The 25,005-nt window shown below is 39.7% G+C and overlaps 4 protein-coding genes across 4 annotated transcripts in view; 2 read left to right on the top strand and 2 right to left on the bottom strand.

Moving 5' to 3' along the window:
* Window positions 1-253: 253 nt before the first annotated feature.
* Window positions 254-3,786, top strand: LOC140936941 (calumenin-A-like). Its single transcript, XM_073386451.1, has 3 exons — window positions 254-1,273; window positions 2,572-2,747; window positions 3,365-3,786. Exons 1-3 carry the CDS (start codon window positions 836-838, stop codon window positions 3,690-3,692), a joined length of 942 nt encoding a protein of 313 aa, XP_073242552.1. The 5' UTR covers window positions 254-835; the 3' UTR covers window positions 3,693-3,786.
* Window positions 3,787-3,928: 142 nt separating this feature from the next.
* Window positions 3,929-18,620, bottom strand: LOC140936945 (uncharacterized). The gene is made up of 14 exons (XM_073386454.1): window positions 18,348-18,620; window positions 17,582-17,791; window positions 16,670-16,877; window positions 13,003-15,668; window positions 11,542-11,770; window positions 10,592-10,695; window positions 9,431-9,680; window positions 8,648-8,739; window positions 7,608-7,809; window positions 7,319-7,365; window positions 6,642-6,710; window positions 6,285-6,361; window positions 5,621-5,699; window positions 3,929-5,248 (listed from the first exon to the last, which is right to left on the bottom strand). The coding sequence occupies exons 1-14, from the start codon at window positions 18,354-18,356 to the stop codon at window positions 4,958-4,960; spliced, it is 4,533 nt and encodes a 1,510-aa protein (XP_073242555.1). The 5' UTR covers window positions 18,357-18,620; the 3' UTR covers window positions 3,929-4,957.
* A 130-nt stretch (window positions 18,621-18,750) lies between these two features.
* Window positions 18,751-23,726, top strand: LOC140939010 (uncharacterized). The gene is made up of 4 exons (XM_073388568.1): window positions 18,751-19,154; window positions 20,818-21,172; window positions 21,270-21,350; window positions 22,663-23,726. The coding sequence occupies exons 1-4, from the start codon at window positions 18,898-18,900 to the stop codon at window positions 23,353-23,355; spliced, it is 1,386 nt and encodes a 461-aa protein (XP_073244669.1). The 5' UTR covers window positions 18,751-18,897; the 3' UTR covers window positions 23,356-23,726.
* An 898-nt stretch (window positions 23,727-24,624) lies between these two features.
* LOC140936832 (microfibril-associated glycoprotein 4-like) overlaps window positions 24,625-25,005 on the bottom strand; it is an 11,453-nt gene continuing 11,072 nt past the window's right edge. Inside the window, exon 4 of the mRNA XM_073386330.1 lies at window positions 24,625-24,990. Coding sequence (XP_073242431.1) covers window positions 24,731-24,990 — 260 coding nt within the window. The 3' untranslated portion in view covers window positions 24,625-24,730. The remainder of the gene's footprint in view (window positions 24,991-25,005) is intronic.

Here is a 25,005-nt window from a genome sequence, read left to right as displayed (position 1 = left end):
AAGGTTCTGTAAGTATTGACAATTGATTTTAAAAAATACCGCATCGGAAGCTAAAACGCTCAACATTATAACTTCGCTTTCTCCACTAAATTTCATCTTTTTTATCAGTTGACTTTTTTATGCAAAAAGCGGAAGACTAAGTGGAATAAAATATATCACTGACCTACAGAGACAGAACTTCCATTCGAAGGAGGAAAAATACTAAAACACGGGTAATAAATAAAACGCAAATTTGTTACTGTGAATGTGCCTACATGTCTTAATTAGAAAGCAGCGAGAAAAAGGCACGTCTTATTAGCCTGTATCTGATGTACAATGTGCGTCTAATTTTCCCTCTAGAATCTGTTTTATCCGATTTATCAATAGCATTGAAGAGCATTTACGAGAGATTTTTAATTTTTCAATATTAATGCGGACACCGCAGTCTTTCAAACTTTAAGGGCATACGTCGAATGCCGATTTACAGTAGCGAAATGACACGTTAAAACTTCAATTGCTTAAGTCAAGAATCGTTATCATATCACACGTGTTACAAAACTGTAAATCTAACTGTTTATTCATACGCGATCACACAGCCATAATTAATACAGTAATGCAGTGCTTAAACAGCTGTAAAAACTGAGCTCATGGCACAAAGCGATTGGCTTTTTTTATCAGTCCAATAGCATTTTACCACTTATACCGAAAAGAATATGACCAAGAAGGCCTTACATTTTCAGACATATTTTTAAGAAGTTTAGCTTAGCTTTCTGCAGCGACAAAAACTTCAAAACCAGCTACAATATCCACCTAATTGTCTCCCGGCCTTAAAACCAGTACAGTGAGCATTTTTACCATGGCGTTATTGTGCACGATAGCATTTGTACTTCAGTTAAGTTTTAATTCACTGGTTTTTGCGGAAGTTCATCCTCACAAAGACGATTTTCATAAACACGAGCATTTTGGCGCAAACCAACAACACGACGTACGATACGATCACGAAGCTTTCCTCGGTCCCGATGCCGAGAAATTCGAGAAACTGACGCCCGAAGAATCTAAACGGAGGCTTAAAACTATTGTCACGAAGCTGATCGACACCAACAGAGACGGCCTAGTTTCGCCCGATGAGCTGTCGATATGGATTGAAAAGCAAAGGAAGGCTTTTATGTACGAAGATGTGGATAAAAGAATCGCGAAGGAAGACACAGATGGCGATGGTGAGATTACATGGCTTGAGTATGCTAAATCGGAATACGGAGAATGGTACGATCCCGAGAGACTTCCAAAAGACCACGTAAGTTTATAAATGCAGTCCGTTTAAACCTGATGAACATAAATGAATCGCTCTTTCAAAGCGAATTCTCAGTATTTTCCACGCTTAGTTAACAATTTACCAATCAACCTTTAATAGTGTGCACCATTCAGAAGGTTACAATACCGTATGTATAGAAGGTTTGATTACCTCTAATTTCAGGAGCCAGTTTTATCCTCAACGGTAATTAAAGTTATTCTGCACGTTTAAGTATTTATATCATCACTAATCGGTCTTCTTTTATTGTTCAGTTGAATGGCTACTTGATGAAGCGATATGCTTAAAAATGTAATGAAATATTTTTAAGTTCAGGAAAGTCTGCTTTTTGTTAGTTAATCGATATAAAAAGACACGCGTTTACTTAAGAAAATGCTTTAAAAACAGCTTTTATATGAAATAAATCGAGTGTAATGAAAGGAAATTTCAAGCAATAGACACAAGTAAAAAAATCCTGATTATAACTAAAAACAGGTGTAACAATAACACAGTAATAAAACATAAACAAAGCAATGAAAAACTTCGGACTCGGAGCAGCTTGGAAATCAAATGAATCATTTCAGCATCTTTTACTTTCAATTGACTGCTTTGAGGTTCTTCTTTTATTAAAGATATGCTGTGACTAAATGAGCGTGGAAAAACAAATTAAGTCGAATTAAAGAAATATTTTACGATCCGCACAGACACTCATAAACATTAAAATACGCAGACTTATCAGAAAACTGAGCATAAAAACTATAAACATTTCCACAAGATTTGAACCTATGACTTACGTTGCCGGTACGACACTATACCAGCATCTTAAATTCATTAACTGATTATCAATTACGGCACAGGATTTGAAACACTAGGGAGTTTAAGCAGCGACGTTTTCGAGCGACGCGCGTCAACCGGAAGTGGAGTTTTTGCACTCTTCGACCGTGATTTTGAACAAAGTTATGGAGAAATCGTCTCTTTAAGAATAAAGACACTTAGCCATACAAATTTGGTAGCATCATGGCATATTTAAAGAGAAAAAGGCTCACTTCCGGTTGACGTGCGTCGCTCAAAAACGTCGCTGATCAAACTCCCTTCTGGGTGCCAGAGACTTTCCATGTGCAGTTTCCGGTTTCGGCTTCGCCGCTCGTGGGTTCGGCCTTTCGCCGAAGATGTGACGACTTGCGTATGCCGGGCCAACCCGGAAGCACGCCGCTCACACGCGTTACGTGAGCTAAAACCGAACCCAAGGTAAAGATTTGACAGAGAACAGAGAATTCAATGTTGTCTTTTTGTCTTTCATTCAGAGTTTACGCCGCCAAATCCGTAAAAAGCAGTACAAGTTCGGCATGGCAGACGCAGACAAAAACGGCAAGATGAACCGAGATGAATACGTGGACTTTGAACATCCAGAGGAAAACAAGAAGATGGAAGAAATCGCCTTAGATGAAGTTATAGAAGATGTAGATCAAAATGGAGACGGGTAAGATAGATCTTCAGAAATTTTCTTTTATATAAATTTGATGTCAAACAAGATAAAAGTATTGATCACAATGATCAACATATTTTCGGATCTTAGTCGGAAAACGTTGAATCTTCGGAAGACTTCGGATAGAAATCTTCTCAAACACATGTAGCTGTCAACTATTGGAAAATCATTCAGATTATTCCCGCAACTAGCAAGTATTTTAAATCACGTGAATAGCCTAAGTGTAAGCAATAAAATCCTTTAGAAGACTTCTAATAATAGGCCATTGGCCATCTCCAAGTTCCAAAACCCTCACCTTTAAAATGAGGCCAAATTCAAAACCTTTCTTGTGTAATCTTGTGATATGACCAGTACTTTACGCATGCATACAACTACATCACTCCGACAGTGGCATAATGGCCTATTTCCAATGCGGCAAAGTTCATTTACCATGAATTATCTTCTATTAATATCACTAACTGATGTTTTAGTCAGAGCTATTTTCGTATGAAGCATGAATACAACGATCAACGCAAAACTAATCTACTTAACATGGTAACTTATATATCGACTAGACAACGCCTCCGTGTGCATTTTAACTATTAAAAACAATGCATGTGTTCATTCTACAGGGTGATAAGCGTTGCTGAATTCCTCGGCCAGTACCACGACGCCACGAACCCACCGGCCTGGGTGACACGCCAGCGTGAAGAATTCCACAAAAAATTCGACTTAAACAAAGATGGTAAGATGGACCGAGAGGAAGCGAGAGCCTGGGTACTACCCGAAAGAGATGACTCGCACGATGAAACAGCACATTTGATGGACGGAACAGACGAGAATGCAGACGGCTTTCTATCTGTGGATGAAATACTACTTCACTGGAATCTATTTGTTGGAAGCCTGGCTACCGATCACGGTCAAACCTTAAAGAAAGTGAAGCCGCATGCGGAATTGTAGTGTGATTTTATAACGTAGTGTTTTAAAAGCTTCTTTAATGTTTCTCCTTTACGAGTAATATTTTTCTTTGATTTAGAGTTTGCTTAATACAGTAGACACCTTGGTGTAGTCAACCAATCAGAAACAACTAGGACTTTTGTTGGCCTGCAAGAAAAGCGAGATCGGGGGGAAGTGGGGGTGGGCAGGGAGTAGGCGGCTGCCACTTGGGGTTCTTTTCCATGTATATTACTTTTCGCTGGGGCTACGAATATTATTCGTTATACCGAGGACTTTGTTACAGAGTTTTCTTATATCGAGGTTCTACTGTACCCCTATAGCACTTAACACTTAAATTTCTTGGCCCTTGTAGCACTAGGGACAATAACATGGCAAACTCAAATTTAATTCAAGGTTAAAACAGTAAACACCAAAGTTTTTTTTTCGACATTAAACGTTACTTTTTAACCTTTTATAGCTTTAAGGAGAGAGATCTCCGAGAAGAAAATTCCTTTGCTCCTAAAGGGACTCTTCTGCTCCACACGGGCCCTCACATTTTTTATTGTTGCTGTTGTTGTTTTATTTTCATCAATGAATACCTGTTCTGCTCGAAACAAATTGATTCCCATCAGGCAACTAAAACACAATACTACCGGTTTCACTTCACATTACTTAAGAAAGAATCAAGCGCGATTTTTTTTTCGTAAGCGAGAATACTGTAGAGCTTTCTAACACAAAATCAGATCAATGAAGAAGTAACTTTTAATACTCAATATACTCAAGAACCTTTCTATCTATATATTTAGCTTAAATGCAGTTTAGGACGGTCGACAAAATTTTTCATGCTTAGTTAGTCTATGGCTTATATGTTCAGGTTATTTTTCCATTCAAAAATAAAGTATGGTGTAACTTTGTGGAGTTCATCAATAAATTATGACGTTCAATTCATGGTCTATTTTCCAGTGAATGAAAAATGGGATCAAACGCAGACTTAGAACGGGTATAAATAAAACTTGTGTCCCAAACGACCCCTCGCGTGCTCAAAAGAACTTTAATGCAGTCTACGCATGATACCTGAGGTTCGGGAGAACAGGACAAACAGATTCGATGTCTAAAACCGATGAAAGGAAACGTACTACATTATACAGTTTTTCAGACACCAACTAAGCTTGATGGAATAAGTCGGAATAATACATTAATATGTAACTTTGATTACAGCTAACCGTTTTGGATTCACATTCGAAATTCTTTTCGAAATCAAACATTTTTTCTAAAAGAGTTTACAGGTTTTACGTGCTATCACTAATCTGCGACATAAACAACTGTCGAACTTTGTATCTCTTGTGCATGGCAATATCGTCAAACCGCTGAGCATAAATTCTGTAAATCTCATTTCGCCTCTCCCTAGTGTCGTTGATTGACAGCCTTGGCTCCTCCTCCACAGGCCTTCGGTTACAAGATGCTGTCATGCCACCCTGTACTTTGACCTTTCCCGCCTTTTTTTCGTCGGGGCGCGCTTTCTCGGGTGACTTGTTCGGATTTTTGCCACTAATTATCGGAAGTTTTGTACCGGGTGCAGACTGTAGTATTCAAAAGGAGAGAAACTAGTTTAAAATCACCGCAATTTCTTGGATAGCTTAGCGCTTATCTAGTGCTAGTATTCTAGAAAGCCAAGTTCTTTTCCAGAGTAAACCAAAGCCATTATTGTCATTTAGTCATTCAAATCTCAACAGCTCTAGATGGGCAACTCGATAAAAATGGGAAACAAGATTGTTCCCTTCCAACTCCAGCGGATAAGCCAGACCTTGACGACGCTTGAATGGGAGGGAAGGGGGAGGGGGGGGAGGGTGAACTCCCCATGTTTCTCTAGTGAGGAGTTAATTCATACGCAGGAACGCAAGAAAATAGTGACGGTGCTTAAATATTGTTTTAATATTGCAAAGGATACGTACCTGGGCTCGAAGCAGCTCAGCATGCCAATAATTTGATCTTGTCACGTGACCAGCGAATTCCTTATTGATTCCCTCTAATCTGTAAAACAATTTTTATTATATAGCAACTTCTTTTTTTATAGACCAAGGGTCTATTAGCTTCAATACCCTAAACTGACATAAAAATTGGCTTTTAAAATCACTTTTTTACGTTTTTGAAAGTACCACAACTCGGTTAGCTAACTTCGTCGCAGACGTAATCTAACCCCGACATTCCAATTTCCTTTTAACTTGATTGGCTAATCGAACAATGGAATGCAATTAAATAGAACTGAATACTATTTGGAGTGCGTATTTTGTTTTTTTTTTTATATAGACACTGCCCACCTAAACTAGCCTTTGCTATTTGTGAGCAGTGAGAAAATAAAATTATAAATTTGGATTAACCAATAAAAATGAATGAATGAACGAATGAATGGAGTTTTGAACAGGCTGATCATGGTGCGTATTCAAATCGTGGAACAATGATTTTGACGCTGGCTTTCAAACAAACTTAGACAGCAGTTTCGTCTGTGAAGTAGCCTAAATTCGTTTTTGTCACACTGTGAACCTAATTGCTTGTAAATGGACTAAAGTCGCTCGAATGGCTTTTACTCATGACACACGGGACTAAGTTTAAACTCACTCTCTAGCAAGTGCCATTTTCAGTTCGTCCTCATTGTTATCAGCTCTTCTGGACATCCAGGGGATCTTCATTACGGTCTACAACAACAACAACAACAAAAATAAATTCGCTCGAGACAGAAAACAGAGCAAGAAACTATACTTCAAGATAGCCAAGCCTTTAACGCTGGAAAAAATACCACAACGATTGCCAAGCTATTTGAACCTAAGCTCTCAGAAAATTTGATTTCAATGCATTGAAGCGACAAAAAACTGTCATTCTTCGGAAGCGGGGCTAAAGCGACTGACTGAATATTGTCCATAAATTTAGAATGAAGAACTGGATTAAGTAAGAAGAAAAAATAGGCAAAATACTTACTTGTTTGGACGGCGTGAGCTGAGGTGAGAGGGAGGTCAGTTTTGTAGAACGTCTATCCGTTGATCGACTCTGCAAAATAAAACACAGATCTACTAAGCTGCTAATAGATAACACTTTTAACTCTACCATTAGAGCCCAACACGGATTGTTGATGAGGTTAGTGAGTATGGTTCAAAGAGCGATTAAAGTTGCGAGGATTATGGAGATTTGGAATGATCGCCTTTATGACAAAATAAAAAGGTAATTATACCATGGACCTCTTTCATAATAGAGGCCCATTTATTTGTTCTTTCTTATGTATATAATGAGCCTTTCTGGACTTTTGTATTTCGCACATGCTAATGAGGACAGAAAGGCTAATTGTCATACATATAAAATAACAAATTAATGGGCACCCATTAGGTCTATGTGTTAGGAGATCACCCGACCATCAGTAATCGGCTCCTGGCTCCGGTATGTGATGCCCACATATTAACAACCTCATTTTAAAGCCAAAAACTCCTTTCCATGCTTTATGTAAAAGAAATAGTACATGCGTACAGGCATACAGCATACACTTGTAAATGCAAATAAACGAAAGTGAGAGAGAAGCGAAGCGGTAGACTCAGAAGTGACTTAAGGCTCTCCTAAGCGCATCTCTTTAGGCTGCTAAAAGGACTGAAAACAGCTCTTATTACCTCGCGAGACGAAGACAACGTCAGTAATTTTCCCCTTTCGATGTAGTCTAAAAGAAAGAAAAAAAACAAAAATTTAAGAATAAAGATGTAGGGGTTTTACTTCCCCGTTTCCAGGGTGTACTCCTACGAGTAGCGACGAGTAGGACATAGCTGCCAGCGCAGACGTATATCCAGTCGTCGCTCCTCTCTTTTTCGGGTGAAGAGAAAGCGACGACCGGAAATACCTCTGCGTTCGCAGGCTAAGTAGGAGAGGACCCTACCGGTCAAAAGCTATTTTGAGTCTACTCACCAAGCATAGTTGAGATTATCAGGAGACTGGATTTAAGCAAGATCTGATTTGCCTCGGTCTTGTTAAATAGTAGTGACTGACCAACTTCATAGAAACCAAGTGATGTGAGATAGCGCTGAAGCTCAGGGTTAAACCACAGTGAACGCAGAACAAAATCGCTCGTCCTCATTATTCTCTCGGGATAACGACAACTGAGGCTCAACTAAAAAATGAGGCAAGAAATGCGTGAGAGGAACCATAGAAAACAGGCGACATTTCGCGACGCCAGCATTTATTCCTCGCAAAAAGACGTCTGAGAAACGAACGCAGAAATTCCATACTGATGACAGGTTACTACCCGGGGTGCTTCTGATTGGTTGAAGCGAATTTTCCACGCGGCACCGACGACCAATCAGAAGCACCACCCAGATCTGGGTAGTGATATGTCATCAGTCGTTCCTGAGACCTCATTTCGTGAGGAAACCAGTGATGGCGTCGTGAAATGTAGGCTGTTTTTTTCAGGCTAGCACAAGAGAGGCACCTCCATTCATAGAAAAAAAAAATACCGCTACTAAACTGGTAAAGAGATACCAATTCTGTGTTTTCACTCACGTAGCCAGCATCTATGCAAATTTATTGGAACAAAAGAAAGCGTTTACATGAGGAAAGAGTTCAACTCCCACAGGACTGGTTTGGGACACAAAACATGGCCGCCGTTTCATTGTTTTGGGACACAAATATGGCCGCCATGACGTCATGTGAAAACACACAATAGAACGGGGTCATCAACGGGAAAAACGGTAGGGAGGAAATCATCAAAGAAGGGTTTTATTTGCCTTTATAACATTGGCTCTCGAGAAAACAACAACTGAGAGAAAACGATAGGCGGTGTAAAAGTCAGGTGATTATTATTAGCTTCAATAAGGTTCCTGCCGCAAGGTAGTCAGAGAAATATATTATCAAAAAACATCCTGTAAAGAGAAAATCAGAGAGAGTAGCTTTCAGCTGGAAAGTGGAAATATCTTGTCAGGAATAAGCACAAATGTAAGGGATGCACTTACAAATTCTCTAAGTTTTTCCATTGTGTTTTTCTTTAACGTCCGTAACACCTTAGCCAAGGTGTAACCTCCACTTGACGACACCTTTAAAATATCTGCAAGGAAATTTTGGCACAACCACAAGGGCGTTACGACAAAAACTGTAGAAGCAGGAGGTAAACTAGATTATTAGCTGATTTCTAAGAATTTCTTGACCGTTCTTTACCTTGCGTTCAGTAGCCTGCGTGGCATTCGCCATTTGCACATCTCCCATAAAACGACCTGTTTGCCCCCTTAAAATTTTGCATATTTTTTGTTTTTAATATCTCCTGGGTATTACAGCCGTCCCCTATGCAATTATTTTTCTGGGGGGGGGGGGGGGGGGGGCAAAAAAGGGATTATGTGAGATGTACAAATGGCGAATTCCGCTCTTTTTGGGTGGCTAGATCATTAAAGCCACCGAAAATCCCAGAGATCAAACAATTTCCAGTTTTCTGACCTTTACCCTATTATATTACAAGGCTTGGTGAGAAAAGAAGCAATCGCGTCACAGGGTACCCACGAATCTTAAGATAGCCAAGTTAGTGCTAAATCAAGAACGTAGGGGAATTGCTACACCCTCCTCCTTCAACCTGCAGGGGATGCCAGTCCGTCACTGGTTTTCCCCCAGCACTACGTTTGCGGTATCCATTGATACACTAGGGCGGGGGGGAACTGTCTATCGTGTGTAAGGAAACAATGCGATGTTCAACCGAGTTCCAGAATTGAACTCCTAACGTATAACTAACCCATCCCGCTCTATCTTACCGCAAACGGCCTGTAACACTTGTGAGGACATCGCCAAAAATCCATCAGGGTCCCAGTGCGGAAAAACAACAAACGGATCTTTGTCACGCGCACCGTCTTTTTGAAAGTCAAATCCAAGGAAGTTCAAGAACTCATTGGCGTCAGGGGCCTCCAGCGCAGAGGAACTCAGTTGTGCACACATGGTAAAGCTCTCGGTTAAAAGGAGCTCGGGGTGTTGGTAGGATAATAACATTTGATGAGCCAGCTGCACCTTTATCAAATGAAGTAAAAAGGACTGATTTTAGGATGCGAGACTATGAAGGAAGGTGCTACCTTAACTTCATGTATCACTTTTCGGTTTGGTATAAACGTTCTTGTCGTTCACTTCATAGGCCTTTCTTTCACTATAGCCAGTCCGCATACAAAGTAAAGGACTGTTATAAATAAAAGGAAGAACGAACGAAATAAAAAATGCTAAGGAGAAAGGCGAAAACAGGGAAAAACGATGCTATTTACCATATTTATTCGAATAAGCGCCCAACCTCGAATTAGCGCCCACCTCGAATAAGCGCCCACTCTCAAGGTCCAAAAATTTAATAAGCGCCCAGGGCGGTTAATCGAATAAATACGGTAATTTCTTTCTTGTGACTTTTTCTTTTTATTTTTCCTTCCTTATTTAAACACCCAACTTTGCACTAAATACTAGAAATTTAAGGTTCTGATCGCCTTAGTGTCAGAGGTGGTTCATTTTGGGTTCTGAACGTATCCTGACTGAAAATATAAATATAAATGTCTTCATTTGATTTCTTTCTTCTTTACATTTGAAACCAAAATTCATTAAACGTACTTTTCTGATGAAGAAAAATTACTGGCCATCCTGGGAGATGCAGAGGAAGCTTGCCAAGATGGAATAAGGGATATCCATCGGTTAAATCGTTGTGTTAAATTTTACGATTCTTACCGAGCAACTTCCAGGAGCTTTTGAATCCGTTTCAGATTGGCTATCAAATATTGTCTAACCAGTTAGAAGCGGGGGTTTCAAATGCTTCTAGAACTGGCCAAGGATGAGTAAGTCCCTAGGAAATCTCCCTTCTCGTAACCTTTATCAGTGGCAATTAAGCCCGTTAAATATCCCGTATCATTTGTCTGCCCCGGGGTATCTAAGGATTGCGAGAGCCTTACCACGTCTCTAATAGCAGGCAGCACGTGGGGGAAGGAGCCATGATGTAACAGCAGCTGAGTCAGCAGTTCTCGAAATCGTTTCATCTTGAACGTTACTGAAGGAACTGAGAGAGACAACGCTCAACCATGTTATTAAGATTATTTTTACTGATAATTTGTAAGGGTGCGTTTGATTGATCGTATTCAGGAACAAGAATACGCAAACACTTGGTTACAAATCTCTCCTACCGTCATTTTAGGACATTTGAACTCGACATACATAGAGGTAGTTTACTTCTAGTAGATTTATAGATATTGCAATATGCAATAATGAATGGCATTGAATGCCACTGAGTCTATTCGACATTGGCTTACTTTGGCATATGGTCAATAGAACACGTCCTAAGTCACTATTCATCCAAATGGCAACCTCATAGTTATGGCTTGAGTGAAATTAGCCTGCAGAAAAGGCGCTATTTTTTATTTTATTTTTTCGAGCGTTTTTCAGGCGAGCACTAAGCGGTCGGTAGCGTGAGACACGCGCGACGGAAAGTAATGCGAGAAGACGAAGAAAGAGGATTGATTCTCCTTTTAATTTCACTCTAGCCATAAAAACAGGCGCTATTTTCCCGCGTCCTTCTCCGACACGCGTGTCTCGCGCTTCACGTCCGCATCGTGCTCGCTCGCCTGAAAAACGCGCGAATAAACAGCGCCTCAGTTCTGAATAATAACTCTTCGTTTCCCCAGACTAAATAATATGTTATTGCTCAATTATCCCAGCGTTATGTCCTTGATATTCATTTAAACAGCTATGCGAAGACAATGCGAATTGTGCAAAGTTTTTCGTCTTAGCAAACAACGAGATAACGAACCTAGCCATATTATATCGTCCGAAGTCGGATACAACTTAAGGACGTGTTTGACTCTAGAAAAAGACGGTTTTGCAAAGATCGTTCATGCTTAGCACTAACCTTTATTATCCAGTGTTTCTGATGTCACAAGGGGAAATCTTTCAGGTGAAGAACTCTGCACCACTCGATCCAGTTCCTTATCAAACAGCTGATGTCGTAACTTCATCAAATTTACTGTGGTATCAAATCCAACGTGAACAAAGGAAGCCCAGAAGCTTGGGGACGACATGTGCTCCACATCCTTCACTTGAGTCCAGGCCTCTTTGAGAGAATCACTGACAGTTTTACCCTGACAAAAAGAACCACACCTTAAAGTGCCTTTATAAAGGTCTCACACGTATTGAAAAAGCGGCACGTCATGTTTTTGGCTGTAAAACAAAACACCACCACTTCGTCGCTAAGACAACGTTTCTCAGCCCAAATAAAAATTCAGCTACCTGTTAATAAGAAATATCAATTTGTTTACGGCCTACAACTACATCTTTTTGTCAGCCAACTCGTGTACGCAACAACAACAGACTAACAATAAAACTGTGGATTTCCTATTAAAATTGCCCTGATACAAACTCGCGGCATTCGGAATTTGAAATCATTGAACTCTTCATAAATAAGCCCATTTAACGGTTTCAATTGTCTTTTCTAGTTGTTAATGGTTATCGTTATGACAGGGTTTATACGCATAAAATCATGTTGCCCTTCAAAGTGACTGAAGAATTGACGGTGAGCGGTCGTTTCGCTAACGTCCCGTTCGCCAACATCTTATGTCGTTCCGCTGAGAAGCGAAACGAGCATGTACATGCTTCGTTCCCTCAGCCAAGATACAAAAAAAAGCGATACGCATGCACATACCTTGTTCTCTCAGTTACGGATCAGGCGAAAGCAGTTAGGGAACCGACCCAACTTGACGCTGACGAAACGACTCGTAGAAGAAACGACAGTAAACCGGATTGGCCTATCATTTTAGATGAATCTCAGTTACTGATCAGGCGAAAGCAGTTAGGGAACCGACCCAACTTGACGCTGACGAAACGACTCGTAGGAGAAACGACAGTAAACCGAATTGGCCTATCATTTTAGATGAATCTCAGTTACTGATCAGGCGAAAGCAGTTAGGGAACCGACCCAACTTGACGCTGACGAAACGACTCGTAGGAGAAACGACAGTAAACCGAATTGGCCTATCATTTTAGATGAAAAGGAAATACACCTTCTACTTTATGCATCAGAGACCTTCCGCTGAGTGCGAGCGTAATTCAGTGATTATTTTGGTCTTGTGCTTTCAAGTCCTATGCGATTGGTTACTGAATTTCGCGCCTTTCTCCCAGATAGTCAGTAAAATCTAAGGTCTTTTCGCCAAGCGGTTTCCCGCGCTAGCCTGCCTCGAAATCTGATTGGTTCACTGGATCGACTGCCTCGGGTGTTATTGGCCAGATTAATTACATTGGTCTCAATTTCACAATACTAGATGAAAAGGCTCTGTTGCGAGACAAATATTTATCGGAGTACACTTCATGTACGTACCATTTCCAAACCTGAATAAAACTTGTAAAACAGGTTTAGAAGTGCGTCCTGAGGAACAGACCATAACGGCATCACCACGGACTGCACACCAGCGGCCAGGAAAGCCATCGCTAAATGGAAGCTGGCGTGTTTCAGCTGACAGTACTGATGGTCACACCCACAACAAGCATTCAACACTATCAACTTTGCCGAGAGTTTGAGCAAAGCTATATCTGAGACAGTGACCAAGAAGGATTCGGCCGGTGGAGGGTTGCTCGGGTGATGAGGCTCAGGAGACATTGCTACGCATGCGTCATACCAACTTCCGTACGTTACCAAATGAACGACAGATGCTTCAGGCAACGTCTTGAGGAGATGCTCCTTGGTTGCTTGGTAACCGCTGATCGGGTCCACCCCTAAAAGCGAGGCAATCGTGTTGAGTTCCTCTTCTGCTAAATCTGTCTCCTTTGTTGGCCTCCAGATTTTGCCATTTAAGTCCACCGTAGAGATTTCTGGATTGCCCTGCACCAGAATTTTGGGAGAATCTTGGCTGTCATTAGATGATTCTTCAGAGGTCTTCCGTTGCTGAGAAATCAACCTGACGCAAGGCAGAATCCGTACACTGAACACTTCATGCATGTATTGACCCTCTTGGTTTTGTAAGCAAGGAAAAGGAACTGAATTAACCTCTTGGTCAGGAATTACAACCAGTTCATCAGTGCCGATCGTTCTAAGTTCTTCCTCAAGAGGATTTAAAAGAAGATGATAAAGCTTCTGAAGGGGTGTTAGCTTTGACGAGTAAAGAAACTCACATGAGTAACAGGATTTTTTAGTCTTATCTGTATTTTCTGTTTCTAATTGCTTTTTCGTTGCTTCATCCGGCAACGCTCGATGGTCACAATTGTAGCTTTCTTGACAGCCACCGTGAAGTTCCTCAATGCACGACTTGATTTTGTTCGCAAAGGTGCAGTGGTCACAATCCTTCTGCCAGTGACATTTGACAATGCCTTTTCCAGGCGACAGCATCCATACAAGAAAACCAGAAGGAATAACAGAGAAGAACAATACTGATGCTTTCTGATTGTTAACAATGTTAATAATATCGTCGGCTGAGTAGGGGACGACTTGTCGGCCAGGCGATGCCACACAATCGGCTAAAATGTTCGTATGTCTAACAATATTTACAAGAATTCGAGATCTAACATGTTCGACAATTTCTAGAGCTTCACCTTCAAAGTTCATTTCAATCAACACTTCTTGCAAGTCTTTGTAGCACTGATCCAGTTTTGTTAACAATGGATCTCTGTAAGTTAAGCTTTTTCCGTGCTTCGAAAGTAGTTTTTCTTCGAGGACTGGAATCGCTTTGTTAAAGTGCTGACGCGAAGTTTCAAAATTTCGCATTGTTTTTGTGATTTGTGCAAGAGCGAGCTGACACTCAAGCTCTTCTTCCAAGTCATTTTGTTCCACGGCCAGCTTCAGACATGTTTCGTAGTAATACTGAGAGTGATGAAGCTGACGCAGTTCTCTGTAACACGCGCCAAGAAGGCTATACGCTTTACACAGTAGCTCATCCAGCTTGTTGACCTTCACCAGTTGAAGATGCTGTTCAAAATAACCAACAGCTTTGGTGAACTCTCCCTTCAGTTTATGCAGACACCCAAAGTTTCTCACTGCTATAAGTTCTGAGACTTTATCGTTCAAAAGCTGTGCGAGCTTTAGATGTTGTTCGTGATTAATGGCAGCTGATTTAAAGTTTCCCATGTAGGCATAAACTGTGCCTATATTACCATAAGCGTAGGCTGCCCCTTGGCGATCGTCAAACTTCTTGCACAGTTGCAGCTCAGTTTTATGACATTCCAATGACTTTTCATAGTTGCCTTGTAAGAGCTCTAGTTCTCCTAAATTTGAATATGCTGTAGTAAGATTCTCTTGGTCAATGAATTTCACGACCTCCATGTACTCTTGAGCATGTTCTAAAGCTTTCTCGTAGTTTCCCATGAGTTTATAAGCTGCACACAAGTTCCAAACTGCTCTCCGCTCAAGATCACTGTTCCAGTAATCAAGATGCTCTTCCATACTTTCGTCGTTATTTTGAAGATCCCTTCCAACTGCTAACAGCTTTCCATTGTAAGAAACAGCTTGGGTATACTGTGCAAGCCTATGATAGACATTGGCTAGTTTTACATAGCACTTAACCTCATATTCTTTGTCCTTTAGGTCTAATGCCATAGAAAGACATCGTCTAGCAACAGACAAAGCTTCTCTATACTGAAACAACGAGTAGTAAGATTCACTGATGAAAAGAAGAGACATCATCACTGTCCTTTTATCCTGCGATGATTTGTGCCCGTCCTGGATATCACCCTTTATATTTTCATCATTGCTATGGTCTCCAGTTGCATAATAGATGGATGAAAACCCAGTCACAGGATCAGGAAGCCCGGATGATTGTAGTTCATCAGCAACATGATGGCGACTCGAAGCAGGTTCATCTGTTACCTGTTCTAACGTTGATCTTTTGCGCAGGTTGTCCGCACTTGCTTCAGAGTACATCAGTTGGTCCATATCTTTTCCATAATGCGCTTTTAATGCAGTGGAGATGACGTCAATGCAGATTTTGTAATTACCAGTTTCGTAAAGCCTTTTGCCAACTTGTGCAAACCTCTCAAATTTATGAGAATCGACATCTGAAATTTACAATCAACAGAGACTAAGCAGTTAAGAGTTTGAAAAGAAAAAAAAACTTGCCAAGTGTACATACTGCCAAATAGGCCATGCATGGGATCACAGCAAAAGATTTCATATTTGACACATACTACATCAGCAGTGCAGATGTATTTCTCAGAAAGCAAGCACATGTTTGATTCTTTAAGTAGAGGAAGATTAGCGGGAATAGAAATTCTGATAAATAGCAGGGACCTTAAGGCTGAAAAAATGACTTGAGGAAAGAGCAAGGTGTTTCCTTGCCCACCTGCTTCACTAAATTCCTTACCCCTCTTTGACTTGCTAATGACATGATTCAAGATAATCTAGTCACTTCATACTCCCAGACAATACCTTCATTGCATACAGACTAAAAATAAACCTAACCTACTTGACTATGAGCACCTTGTCACCTTGCCGTGATGATGACATTTGCATCTCTTATAAATCACGAGAACTACACTAGTGGGGGCTTTAACCCCAGTGGTTCTAACCCTGCTGGATTGATCAAGGATGAGAGGTCAGACTGAAGATGATCTCCGGCACTCCGGATTGGGGGTTTGGCATGAGGCTTATGACCCCTCACTCTCAAAAAAACAATTATAAACTATGAAAACAGGAAATAACCGAACATTTTTAAAATGTTTGGACAACGATGATTTCTAGCTCTGTTTTGTGCTTGGGGAGAAGGATCTGATAATGTATCAGGGGCAGATTTAGATCGTCAAGTAAGTTGGTGGTAGGAGGAGCTCATCCAGGCCCTAACATAAGGGGGAGGCTAGCCTCTAAAAATACATTTTCTTGGCCATGCAGGCTTCATCTTGGCCAAGAAATAAGGTGGGGGCCTGGACACAGCTCAACCAGAACCCCATCAGCCCCTCCTCCACATCCAACACCACTCATCTCTGAAAAATACCTATTGGACTGATGGTGTTACTGGGTACCTCAGGCAATTCTAGAATTAAACTTTAACACAGAAATAAACTCATGAGTGCAATGTTAATCTCACCTTCATGTGCCAAAGATAGCTCCTCTATTTCTGACATTTGACAGATGCATCCAACAGCTTGGATAATCCTCAGCAAAAGTTCTGTGGGGTGGGCTGTGTCCAGTTCATAGGCTTTCAGATATGACCTTAAACATTCACGATAGTTTCCCAGATTTTCAAGTGCTGCAGCTCTCAAAAAGTGTCCCTGTTTACCAAATGCATTCAAATAACAACTCTTTGGACTAACTGAAACAGCACATATTAAAATAAAGCAACATCTACTCTTGGCAAGACAGATATAGAAGGACTGTAAGTTGCTGACACCATATAAAATTTCTTTTTAGAAGGAACCACAATTTACATAAATGACTATGATTTTCAAAAGCAGACTCGCAGTAATTTGTCTTTGGTGTCTTTTATTAAGAGCTTTGAGGTTTGATATTATCGAGAACTATTTTCGAATTTACTGTAGTTATAATCAATGACTGTTGGTACAGGGGGAAAAAATTAAACAACGCAAAGAAAAGAAAGATTCTTTTACTTATACTGAGAACAGCAACGAGTTGAGACAACATGTTGTAGAAATATAATCATATAGATCATCAAAAATGTGTGAAATAACAAGTTGTGACAATATGTTGTACATGTACATGTTGGACCATTGTTGTAGGTCACGATCTTTTTTATCATTCTGTAGATTGCTTACAATGTATGAATAGAAAAACAGCAACCCAAAGAAAGTTGTTTTGAAATAAAAATATCCCACATGAAAGTTCTTTTATCACCAGATAATGTTCTTATTCTCTGAACAGTTTGCATGACCAGAGTCTTCACTTACAATAGGATATAGCTGCTATAATATAGTACCCTAAACCTGGAGCCAATAATAACTTAACAAAAAGCACTTACTTTTGGTTTTTGCGGAATGACGCTTATGAGGCTTTCAGCATCTTTCTTAGAGTCATTAAACATGCCTAACTTGGCATAGACTGCTGACCGACAGCCAAGGACATCTTCATCTTTGGGTGAAAGAAGCAAAGCATCAGAGTAAAAACTGATGGCTTGAAGGTACTCCTCATTTTCAAAAGCCTTGTCACCCTTGGTCCAAAGTGCTTTAAACTACAAAACAGAGTGGGTACATTACAATAAACATTCTTATTCTCATTCCACAAAGTGGTCGCTAATGTGAGGTGGTCACCTACAGGAAAAGTCAAGAAAATAAACTCAAACTGAACTGATGAATGTAATTATATCAAAGTTATTACCTAACAAGCTAAAATTAGATAAATAGACAACTGGAAATGATTTTTCACATCGAAAAGAATAGTATCGAAACGACCGGCTTACTAGCAACATGCATTGCATACTGAACAAAAAATTGAGCAAGTGAAAGAAAGCCTCTGCTGCCTGGGTGAAAACAAACAAGTTGTAACATCATAACTAATAAACAGGTAAAAACAACACAAAAGAAAATACATGATTATGGTGGGAGTAAATAAACTTAAAGAATCGCTGTGCTGGCTGGCCTTTACTGGGCAAGTTACAGTGTCTCGATGAATTTTTAAAATGTGTTTTATTTTGGCACCATGATTTTGGTTCGAGATTCTGAAAAACAAATACAGGCTACATTATCTGACTGTAAGAGTCAACAGTCAAGTCAAAAAATGCGACTTACCTTTTCCATGGCTTGTTAAAACAAACTATTCGAGGACTGGACTAAAATTAACGTTGAGGAATACTCCAAATATAAAGCTATCGACCTGCTAAAGGGTCCACAAACAAACTCGCAAAACAGGACCCACTTGCATTCAAATCCCTACAGGAAAATTGAACCTAATTTATAAAAAAAACTCTGATCATTTCCGAGAATTAAAAGACAACATTTCCACCTACAATCACGTAAACTCCAAATTAAATATGCTTGTTTACAAGTGTGACTTGCTCCGCCATGTTGGTTTGCTTAGCAACCAGCCTAATTGGTACGCAGATTTCTCCAGTCTTCTCTCTGCATATAACGCCTTGCAAGTTTAGCCTTTTGGCTGTTCACAGGCGATAAATATTTTATAACGACCCTTTTTTGTTTTATTTCTAAGCATTTTCACCAGAAAAAGTGTATCTAGCTTACACTGAGTTCAATCTTACGCCTGAGGAATTTTATGACCAAAATAACACCTTCTTTGGCTTTTACAAAACGACTGAAATATTCGTCGTGATTGATCACAGCTATGGCAGCGAACTTGATCCAAGTGTTCACTTTGATTTGTCTTAGTTTCTTTTGCTTCATCAGAAGCGAGGAACTTACGACCGTCAACGAACTAATTGACTTTCAGAAGTGGTTTGAAGATCAAGGGGGAAAGTGTAGATGTAAGTTCACAAAAAGAGACAACAAGTTGCTTGCTGTTGCGGACAGACAGATTGTGGAGAAAGAATCGATATTAATGGCGCCTCAGTCTTTACTTGTGAACTCGACGACTGTTGAAAGGTACTGGAGTAACTATAATCATAAAAAAAAGAAATAATTTTATATTTGTCGACCAAAGTGAACCTTCTTTTAACTCAGACTTCCCTTTAATCCTGAGTGTGTATAAAATGCGACCCTTGCGAGTCATGGCAGCAAGCCATGCAGTCCATTGAAGACTCATTGAAAAAAATCTAAAAAAAAAATCTAAAACAGTAATACGGAAAACATTAACTAAAAGCTAATTGTTGTAAATAAGTGTTTAACCTTAAACACCGCTTAACCCTAGCCCTAAACCTAATCAGTATAATGAGTGCTCAACTCCTAATCTCATTACGGAATCGCGCCTGTAGATACGCGTCGCTAGTAAATGTAAATTTTTCTGTCAATCAAATGTGTCCTATTATTTGTAGGTGGAAATTGGTAAAACATCGTTATTGTTTTGGAGACAATAGAAGAACAAAAGATAACAGAAAGATCAAGTTATGCGGTCTTAAAGCGTGTTGCGTGACTTAAATCAGTTGGAGCATTTCTCCTAGCTTTCCCGCGTTAAAACATTGGAATGAAAAGTCTGAAGCTTAGCTTTTAAAATCTTGATAGCCAAAATAAAAGGGGTGCCCCAAAAGGCAAGCATTTGGGAATTCAAAATCGATATTTTTGTCTCCAGCGAAATCCGGCGGATGAACAGTAATTTGCATATAAGCGTAAGTGAAGCGAAATAGATACAAATTGCCGTGGTTGTAAACACAACGTTTCCTGGAAGTTTTTTTCCTTTTGAAAGCGTAAATTCGCATGAAAGAGCTCAGCTTGCACAAAATAATATAAAATGAAACGAATCAAATCGAAAAGTGGTTAAAAAAAAGTCAGGATATTTCAATTCGATGGAAAGTAAGTGATTGGGTAGGTGATTTGCATACTGATAAAAATAACGTCTAGCGCAGTTCAAAACCGTTGGGCTTCCTGAATTGTTTTCCTGGAATTCTATACATTCTGCTGGCCTAAATCGTTAAAATATGTTATGAAGTCAAAATATTTATCAAGTTGAGCATTTGCATTTCCTTATGAAACAGAGAGTAGCGCGAAAGCTTGGATCTATAGATTTTCTTAAGTTAAATTACCTTTGTATCGTGTAAACAATACCCTAACACTTGAGTCTTGAATCAAAGGACGCGAAATGCGTCGGCTCCCTTTGTGAGCGCGCAAATAGTCATGGGACCCGCGATTTTGCGGGCGACACGGATCTACAGGCGCCGTTCCGTAATGTGTAAGTTTGCAGTTTTTGCTTTATAATTTTACCGATGGCTCACGTGACTCACATGGCTTGCTCTGTTTAGTCAGTATAAAGTGATAACAGTATCCACTTGTTAGTTTGGGTCATAAAGCTTCCTCAAGAAAAAAACACTTTTTTCTGACAAAATTGAAGAAAATTATGAATTGTGGATTGGTAAGAGGCCATTATTGAAACTCCCAATTAAAAATGTTTCATTTGTTTTCAACACTAAAAGTACTGTACTTACAGTAGCAACTATAGTAGTTGCCATTGAAAGCTTCTGAACAATACTTTGTTAGGGTGTTTTTTTCTCTACTGGAATGCGTTAACAGTTTTTTAAGAAGTTTTGTCCTAATGGTGTTGTTTTAGGACTAGTATTTACAGGTTAACCCAAATATAGTTTTCTTTTCCCTCCAGGTCAACGTTAGGACCAACACTGGAACAGATATCCCTTACAGATGATCAAATCCTTAAGCAGCAAGATCATACACGACAACAGGCAATGCACCTGATGCAGCTGGCTGTGTTTGTGCTTTATTCTATTCACATAAAAAGTGAACAGTGGCTTCCCTTTTTCAAGATTGTTATGAATAAAAAATGTGATCCACTTTGGATGTGGAGAGAAGATGAATTGAAGGACCTTCAGGATGAAAAGTTAATCAAAAGAGTTTTTGTGTGGAAGGAAGTGGTCTCCCAGCTTGCCGCTAATATTGCCCCAAAGCTGAATAGCTTTGGCTTGTTTGCTGGCAGTGACATTGAACCGGAAACCTTGGTAGGACTTATAACATACTCTACTTTATTCAAGTGTCAAGTGGCTAATGTAGTTTGAATATCTATTTATCAAATGAAAACCATTTTTTGTTTTTCAGGTGCATACTGTGTGTGCAGTTCAGTCAAGTAGTATTAATGTCACAAGTGACACAGGACACCCAGTCAGGACCTTAGTACCAGTAAGTTTATACCTACATCTGCGAATAAATATGTTATTGATGAATACTATCAATCATGGCACAATTATTGGGCCCTGAAGTAGCTTGCGAGTAAGCTCTCCATTTCGAGTTCAGAGCAAGTAGCGTTGGCTAACCCTGACAATAAAGGTAGCCTATGGGGTACATGAATGCATTTCCCAAAGGACTGTGCAGAGTATGTACAGTTTCTTGCAAGGAGCCAACAAAGTGACAACTGTTATACAGTGTTCTCACTAGAATTTTGTGATTTGTGGCCTAGTCACCCCAGGCCTTGAAGTGTCAGGGCCATTTAAAACAAATAAAGGGTCACAAGAGTTCACTCAGTTTAAAGTTTCCAACGGAAATCTGTGCAATACTACAAACACTGGAATAAAATCAAACGTTTTAACTAAATATAGTTGTATGTAATTGCACTCAAGAAAAAAAAAAACAGTAAGCAATTATTGCTAAATTATTAAAACAAACTTGTAGTCCTGCACAGAGAAGTAAAAAATTTAATTGCCTATTTACAACCAAAGTAAGCCTGTTAACGACCAAAATTGACTTTTAAATAATTTGCTAGAGTTCTGTGCCCTGAGGGCTCTTGAGGACTTTTTAAATGGACCATTTCACTAAAAATTATGTGAATCCCACAATGGCACAGTCTGGTGAGAACACTGATTATATACTGAGATAAATAATTACTGTCACTTTGTTAGCTTCTAATGCTGTCAACATGAGAGATATTTGATGAGATGATGAGATGAGATATCTGAATGGAAAGAGACAATGTTTAGACTATGAGCCATGTCAATTTTTTCTCTTTACAAGAGAAAAAGGCATTAGAATAAGAGGACAATGAAATCTTTTTTTGCCCCTCTCACACGTTGCCATATTATTCTCTAGCTTGCTTTAATTGATTGTATAATGAAAAATGGAGCTGTTTTGATGTACACAATATTGGACTTATGTTTCTTAAAAGGAAACAACTCATGGCTTTGCATATTTGTGGGGTTTTTTATGCACATTTCCATGTCCAAGTTTATAGGACTTTTTAAAGTTAGAAGACTTTTTTGTTTGCTTGTTAAAAATCTTTCTTGTTGTTGTTGCTCTTTTTGTTTTTAAGTGACATTGTATTAAACTGATGCACCAAAATCTTGAAATTCTTGTGTATAGAGTAGCAGAACATAACACCTCTTTTTTTAAATTGCGAAATGCCGATGGTAATAGTTTAACTGTACACATGTACTAACTTGCCTCATTCTTCGGGTCAGTAGCACTAACTTGTGACTTGGCATGTTTTTCTACATTTCAGGGCCTAAACTTGTTCACATATCAGCCCAGTATTGCCGGCACGTGGTGGATCAAGGGTGGTGCTCTGCGGTACAGATATATCAACAGCACTGTACAAGAGGGAGATACAATCTTCATAGATTTTAACCCGAAAGGGGACAGCGTACAAACACTCTTTGAGTATGGCGTGTTTGCTTCAGAGGGAAGCAAATTCTTCAGTCCTTTGCCAGAGCTTAACAGTCGAATGCGCAGAAGATTAGCCGAGATGTTAAAACTCAAGAAACGAGTGAAATACAGTGAGAAATTCACATTTAAAGCTGCCGGTCTTCCCAGCTTTAGAGTCCAAGCGCTATCAGACAAAGATGTAGATAAGTTAGTGAGGATAGGCAGCAACGAAAAGAAATTATTCGAGTTAAAGAAGGTATTTAACAGCCCCTCGCTTCACATTCAGAGCAATTCATTTTACTCTTGCAAAGACGAAGTGGTTGCCTTGAATTTGCTGTCGTTACATCTGCGAGATCAGTTGTCTGGTAAATCTACGGGGATGCCCGAGGATGAAGAATTTCTTACTCAAGATATTCCTGAAAGGCAACGCACAGCTGTCGAGTTTAGGCTTAAGTTTAAAAGGCTAGTTACAAATTATCTTGATATAACTAGCGCCCGAGCAATAGAGACAAAAAGGGAATGTTTGTCACGAAAAAGAGACGAACTTTAATTAACGTCAGCTCCCAAGATAGTTTTTCAGAGAAATGCAACAATCTTAAACATAACTGAACTCAAATTAGACGGAGTTTCAAAAAACAACGACGGCGACGGCAGCGAAAACGTTACTGATAAGATGAAATTCTGTCAAACTTGACCGTGATTATTTCGATCCAAATTACTGAGCTTGTCACGTATAATGGGGGCGAATTTTTCTCGAGTTCAGTTGGTAACGCCGCATGGAAGTTTACAGTTCGGTAGCTTTGGATTTCTCCGGGGGTTTTGGAGGCCATCCAGCTGCCCATTTATATAGTATTAGTTCGAGGTGTCCAAATCTAAAAAGCCTCTATACAGGTTATAGGAAAATGAACAGCTACAAATGCACTAACTTACATAAACGATGTGGCCATATAAAACAGATAAAACCTTCAACAGCTCCGTGCTTCAAAGCATTCCGTGAAGCCAGGTCGGGATGCAACCAAATAATATTTAAATTTTATAATAGCTATTTATTTATTAATAAACCCTGACTTTACCTACATTTGTGCTGTGTGAGCAACTTTTTTTTCCCAGGCTTTTCTATATCTTTTTCTATAAAGTTGGCGAGCGTTCGTGAAGACCTACAATTGCAAATTCCGATCCCCTTCTATTCCCCCCCCCCCCACTCTCCTCCATCCTTGGGCTAGGGGTCTCCACTCCCCGGGGACAAAGCAGGGTGAGGGGGACGAACTTTGCGTTTTCCCTGTCACTAACAATAAAGGAGCTACAACTCTTAAGGTACGGAAAACGGGCAACAAAAGACGTGCAACTTGTCTTGCAACATTGCTGCAAAACGAGTTGAATAGCGATGTTGCGCGTTTCACCACCCACATCAAACCTGTCTTACAACAAATCAGGTTGTTAACAGGTTTGAACATGGGTGGTAAAACGCACAACATCGCTATTCAACTTGTTTTGCAGCAATGTTGCAAGAAAAGTTGCACGTTTTTTGTTGCCCGTTTTTCCGTACCTTTAATATAAAGTTAGGTTTTTTTCTTCACACCAAAGAAATGTTAATTACTAACCGTCACAACAAACTACAGAAGGTTTACTCAGTTCTAAAGTAGCCTGATAGAGTGCATGTGTGATTGTTATCTACAGCGTAAGAAAACCTAGGTATTACGCGGTACCCTATTTACAAAGCTTTACAAGTTGATTTTCCTCTCATTAAAGCGTGAGACATATACTCTTTCTCATTGTACTCGCTTCTACAATTACACCGCAATTGTGCGCTTATCATACCGCGAGCTAGAGCGTTTAATTTCCTTCAATCGGAAGAAAGTATGTGGTATATAGCAGCACAAGTAACAACACCCATAGTCCCGGTCAGAAAAATCATGGCTGACATCCTAAAATGCTTTTGGCCGTATCTTCATCTCTGATCTTGTGACAGAGATGTAGTCGTTTTTCCAGGAATACCACACCATACCTTGCTCATTAACTTGCCCATTAAGGTACTGAGCATTTAGATTAGACCTATAGCAATATTTATACCACCAAGCACCATATTCCTTTACTGCACAGTTTTCGTTTGGACTTGCGTCATTATCGCGATCTTTTGTGGTAAATGGCTTGTAAGCATGGTAAGTGAAAGAATCACCTGCGGTTCCTGAAAGTTAATAGA

The sequence above is a fragment of the Porites lutea genome, chromosome 5, assembly GCF_958299795.1.
Source record: "Porites lutea chromosome 5, jaPorLute2.1, whole genome shotgun sequence".
Taxonomy (NCBI): Eukaryota; Metazoa; Cnidaria; class Anthozoa; order Scleractinia; family Poritidae; genus Porites; species Porites lutea.
Note: the sequence above shows the minus strand (reverse complement) of the source record. Positions and strands in the feature narration are given on the sequence as shown.

Coding starts and splice junctions, on each gene's coding strand:
- LOC140936945 (XM_073386454.1), bottom strand. Junction 15,669..16,669: donor GATTAACATTGCACTCATGA/GTTTATTTCTGT, acceptor TGTAAATTTCAG/ATGTCGATTCTCATAAATTT. Junction 11,771..13,002: donor TTTATTCAGGTTTGGAAATG/GTACGTACATGA, acceptor TCTTTTTGTCAG/GGTAAAACTGTCAGTGATTC.
- LOC140936941 (XM_073386451.1), top strand. CDS start 836: ATGGCGTTATTGTGCACGATAGCATTTGTACTTCAGTTAAGTTTTAAT. Junction 1,274..2,571: donor AGAGACTTCCAAAAGACCAC/GTAAGTTTATAA, acceptor TCTTTCATTCAG/AGTTTACGCCGCCAAATCCG. Junction 2,748..3,364: donor GTAGATCAAAATGGAGACGG/GTAAGATAGATC, acceptor TTCATTCTACAG/GGTGATAAGCGTTGCTGAAT.
- LOC140939010 (XM_073388568.1), top strand. CDS start 18,898: ATGGCAGCGAACTTGATCCAAGTGTTCACTTTGATTTGTCTTAGTTTC. Junction 19,155..20,817: donor AACTCGACGACTGTTGAAAG/GTACTGGAGTAA, acceptor TTTTCCCTCCAG/GTCAACGTTAGGACCAACAC. Junction 21,351..22,662: donor CAGTCAGGACCTTAGTACCA/GTAAGTTTATAC, acceptor TCTACATTTCAG/GGCCTAAACTTGTTCACATA.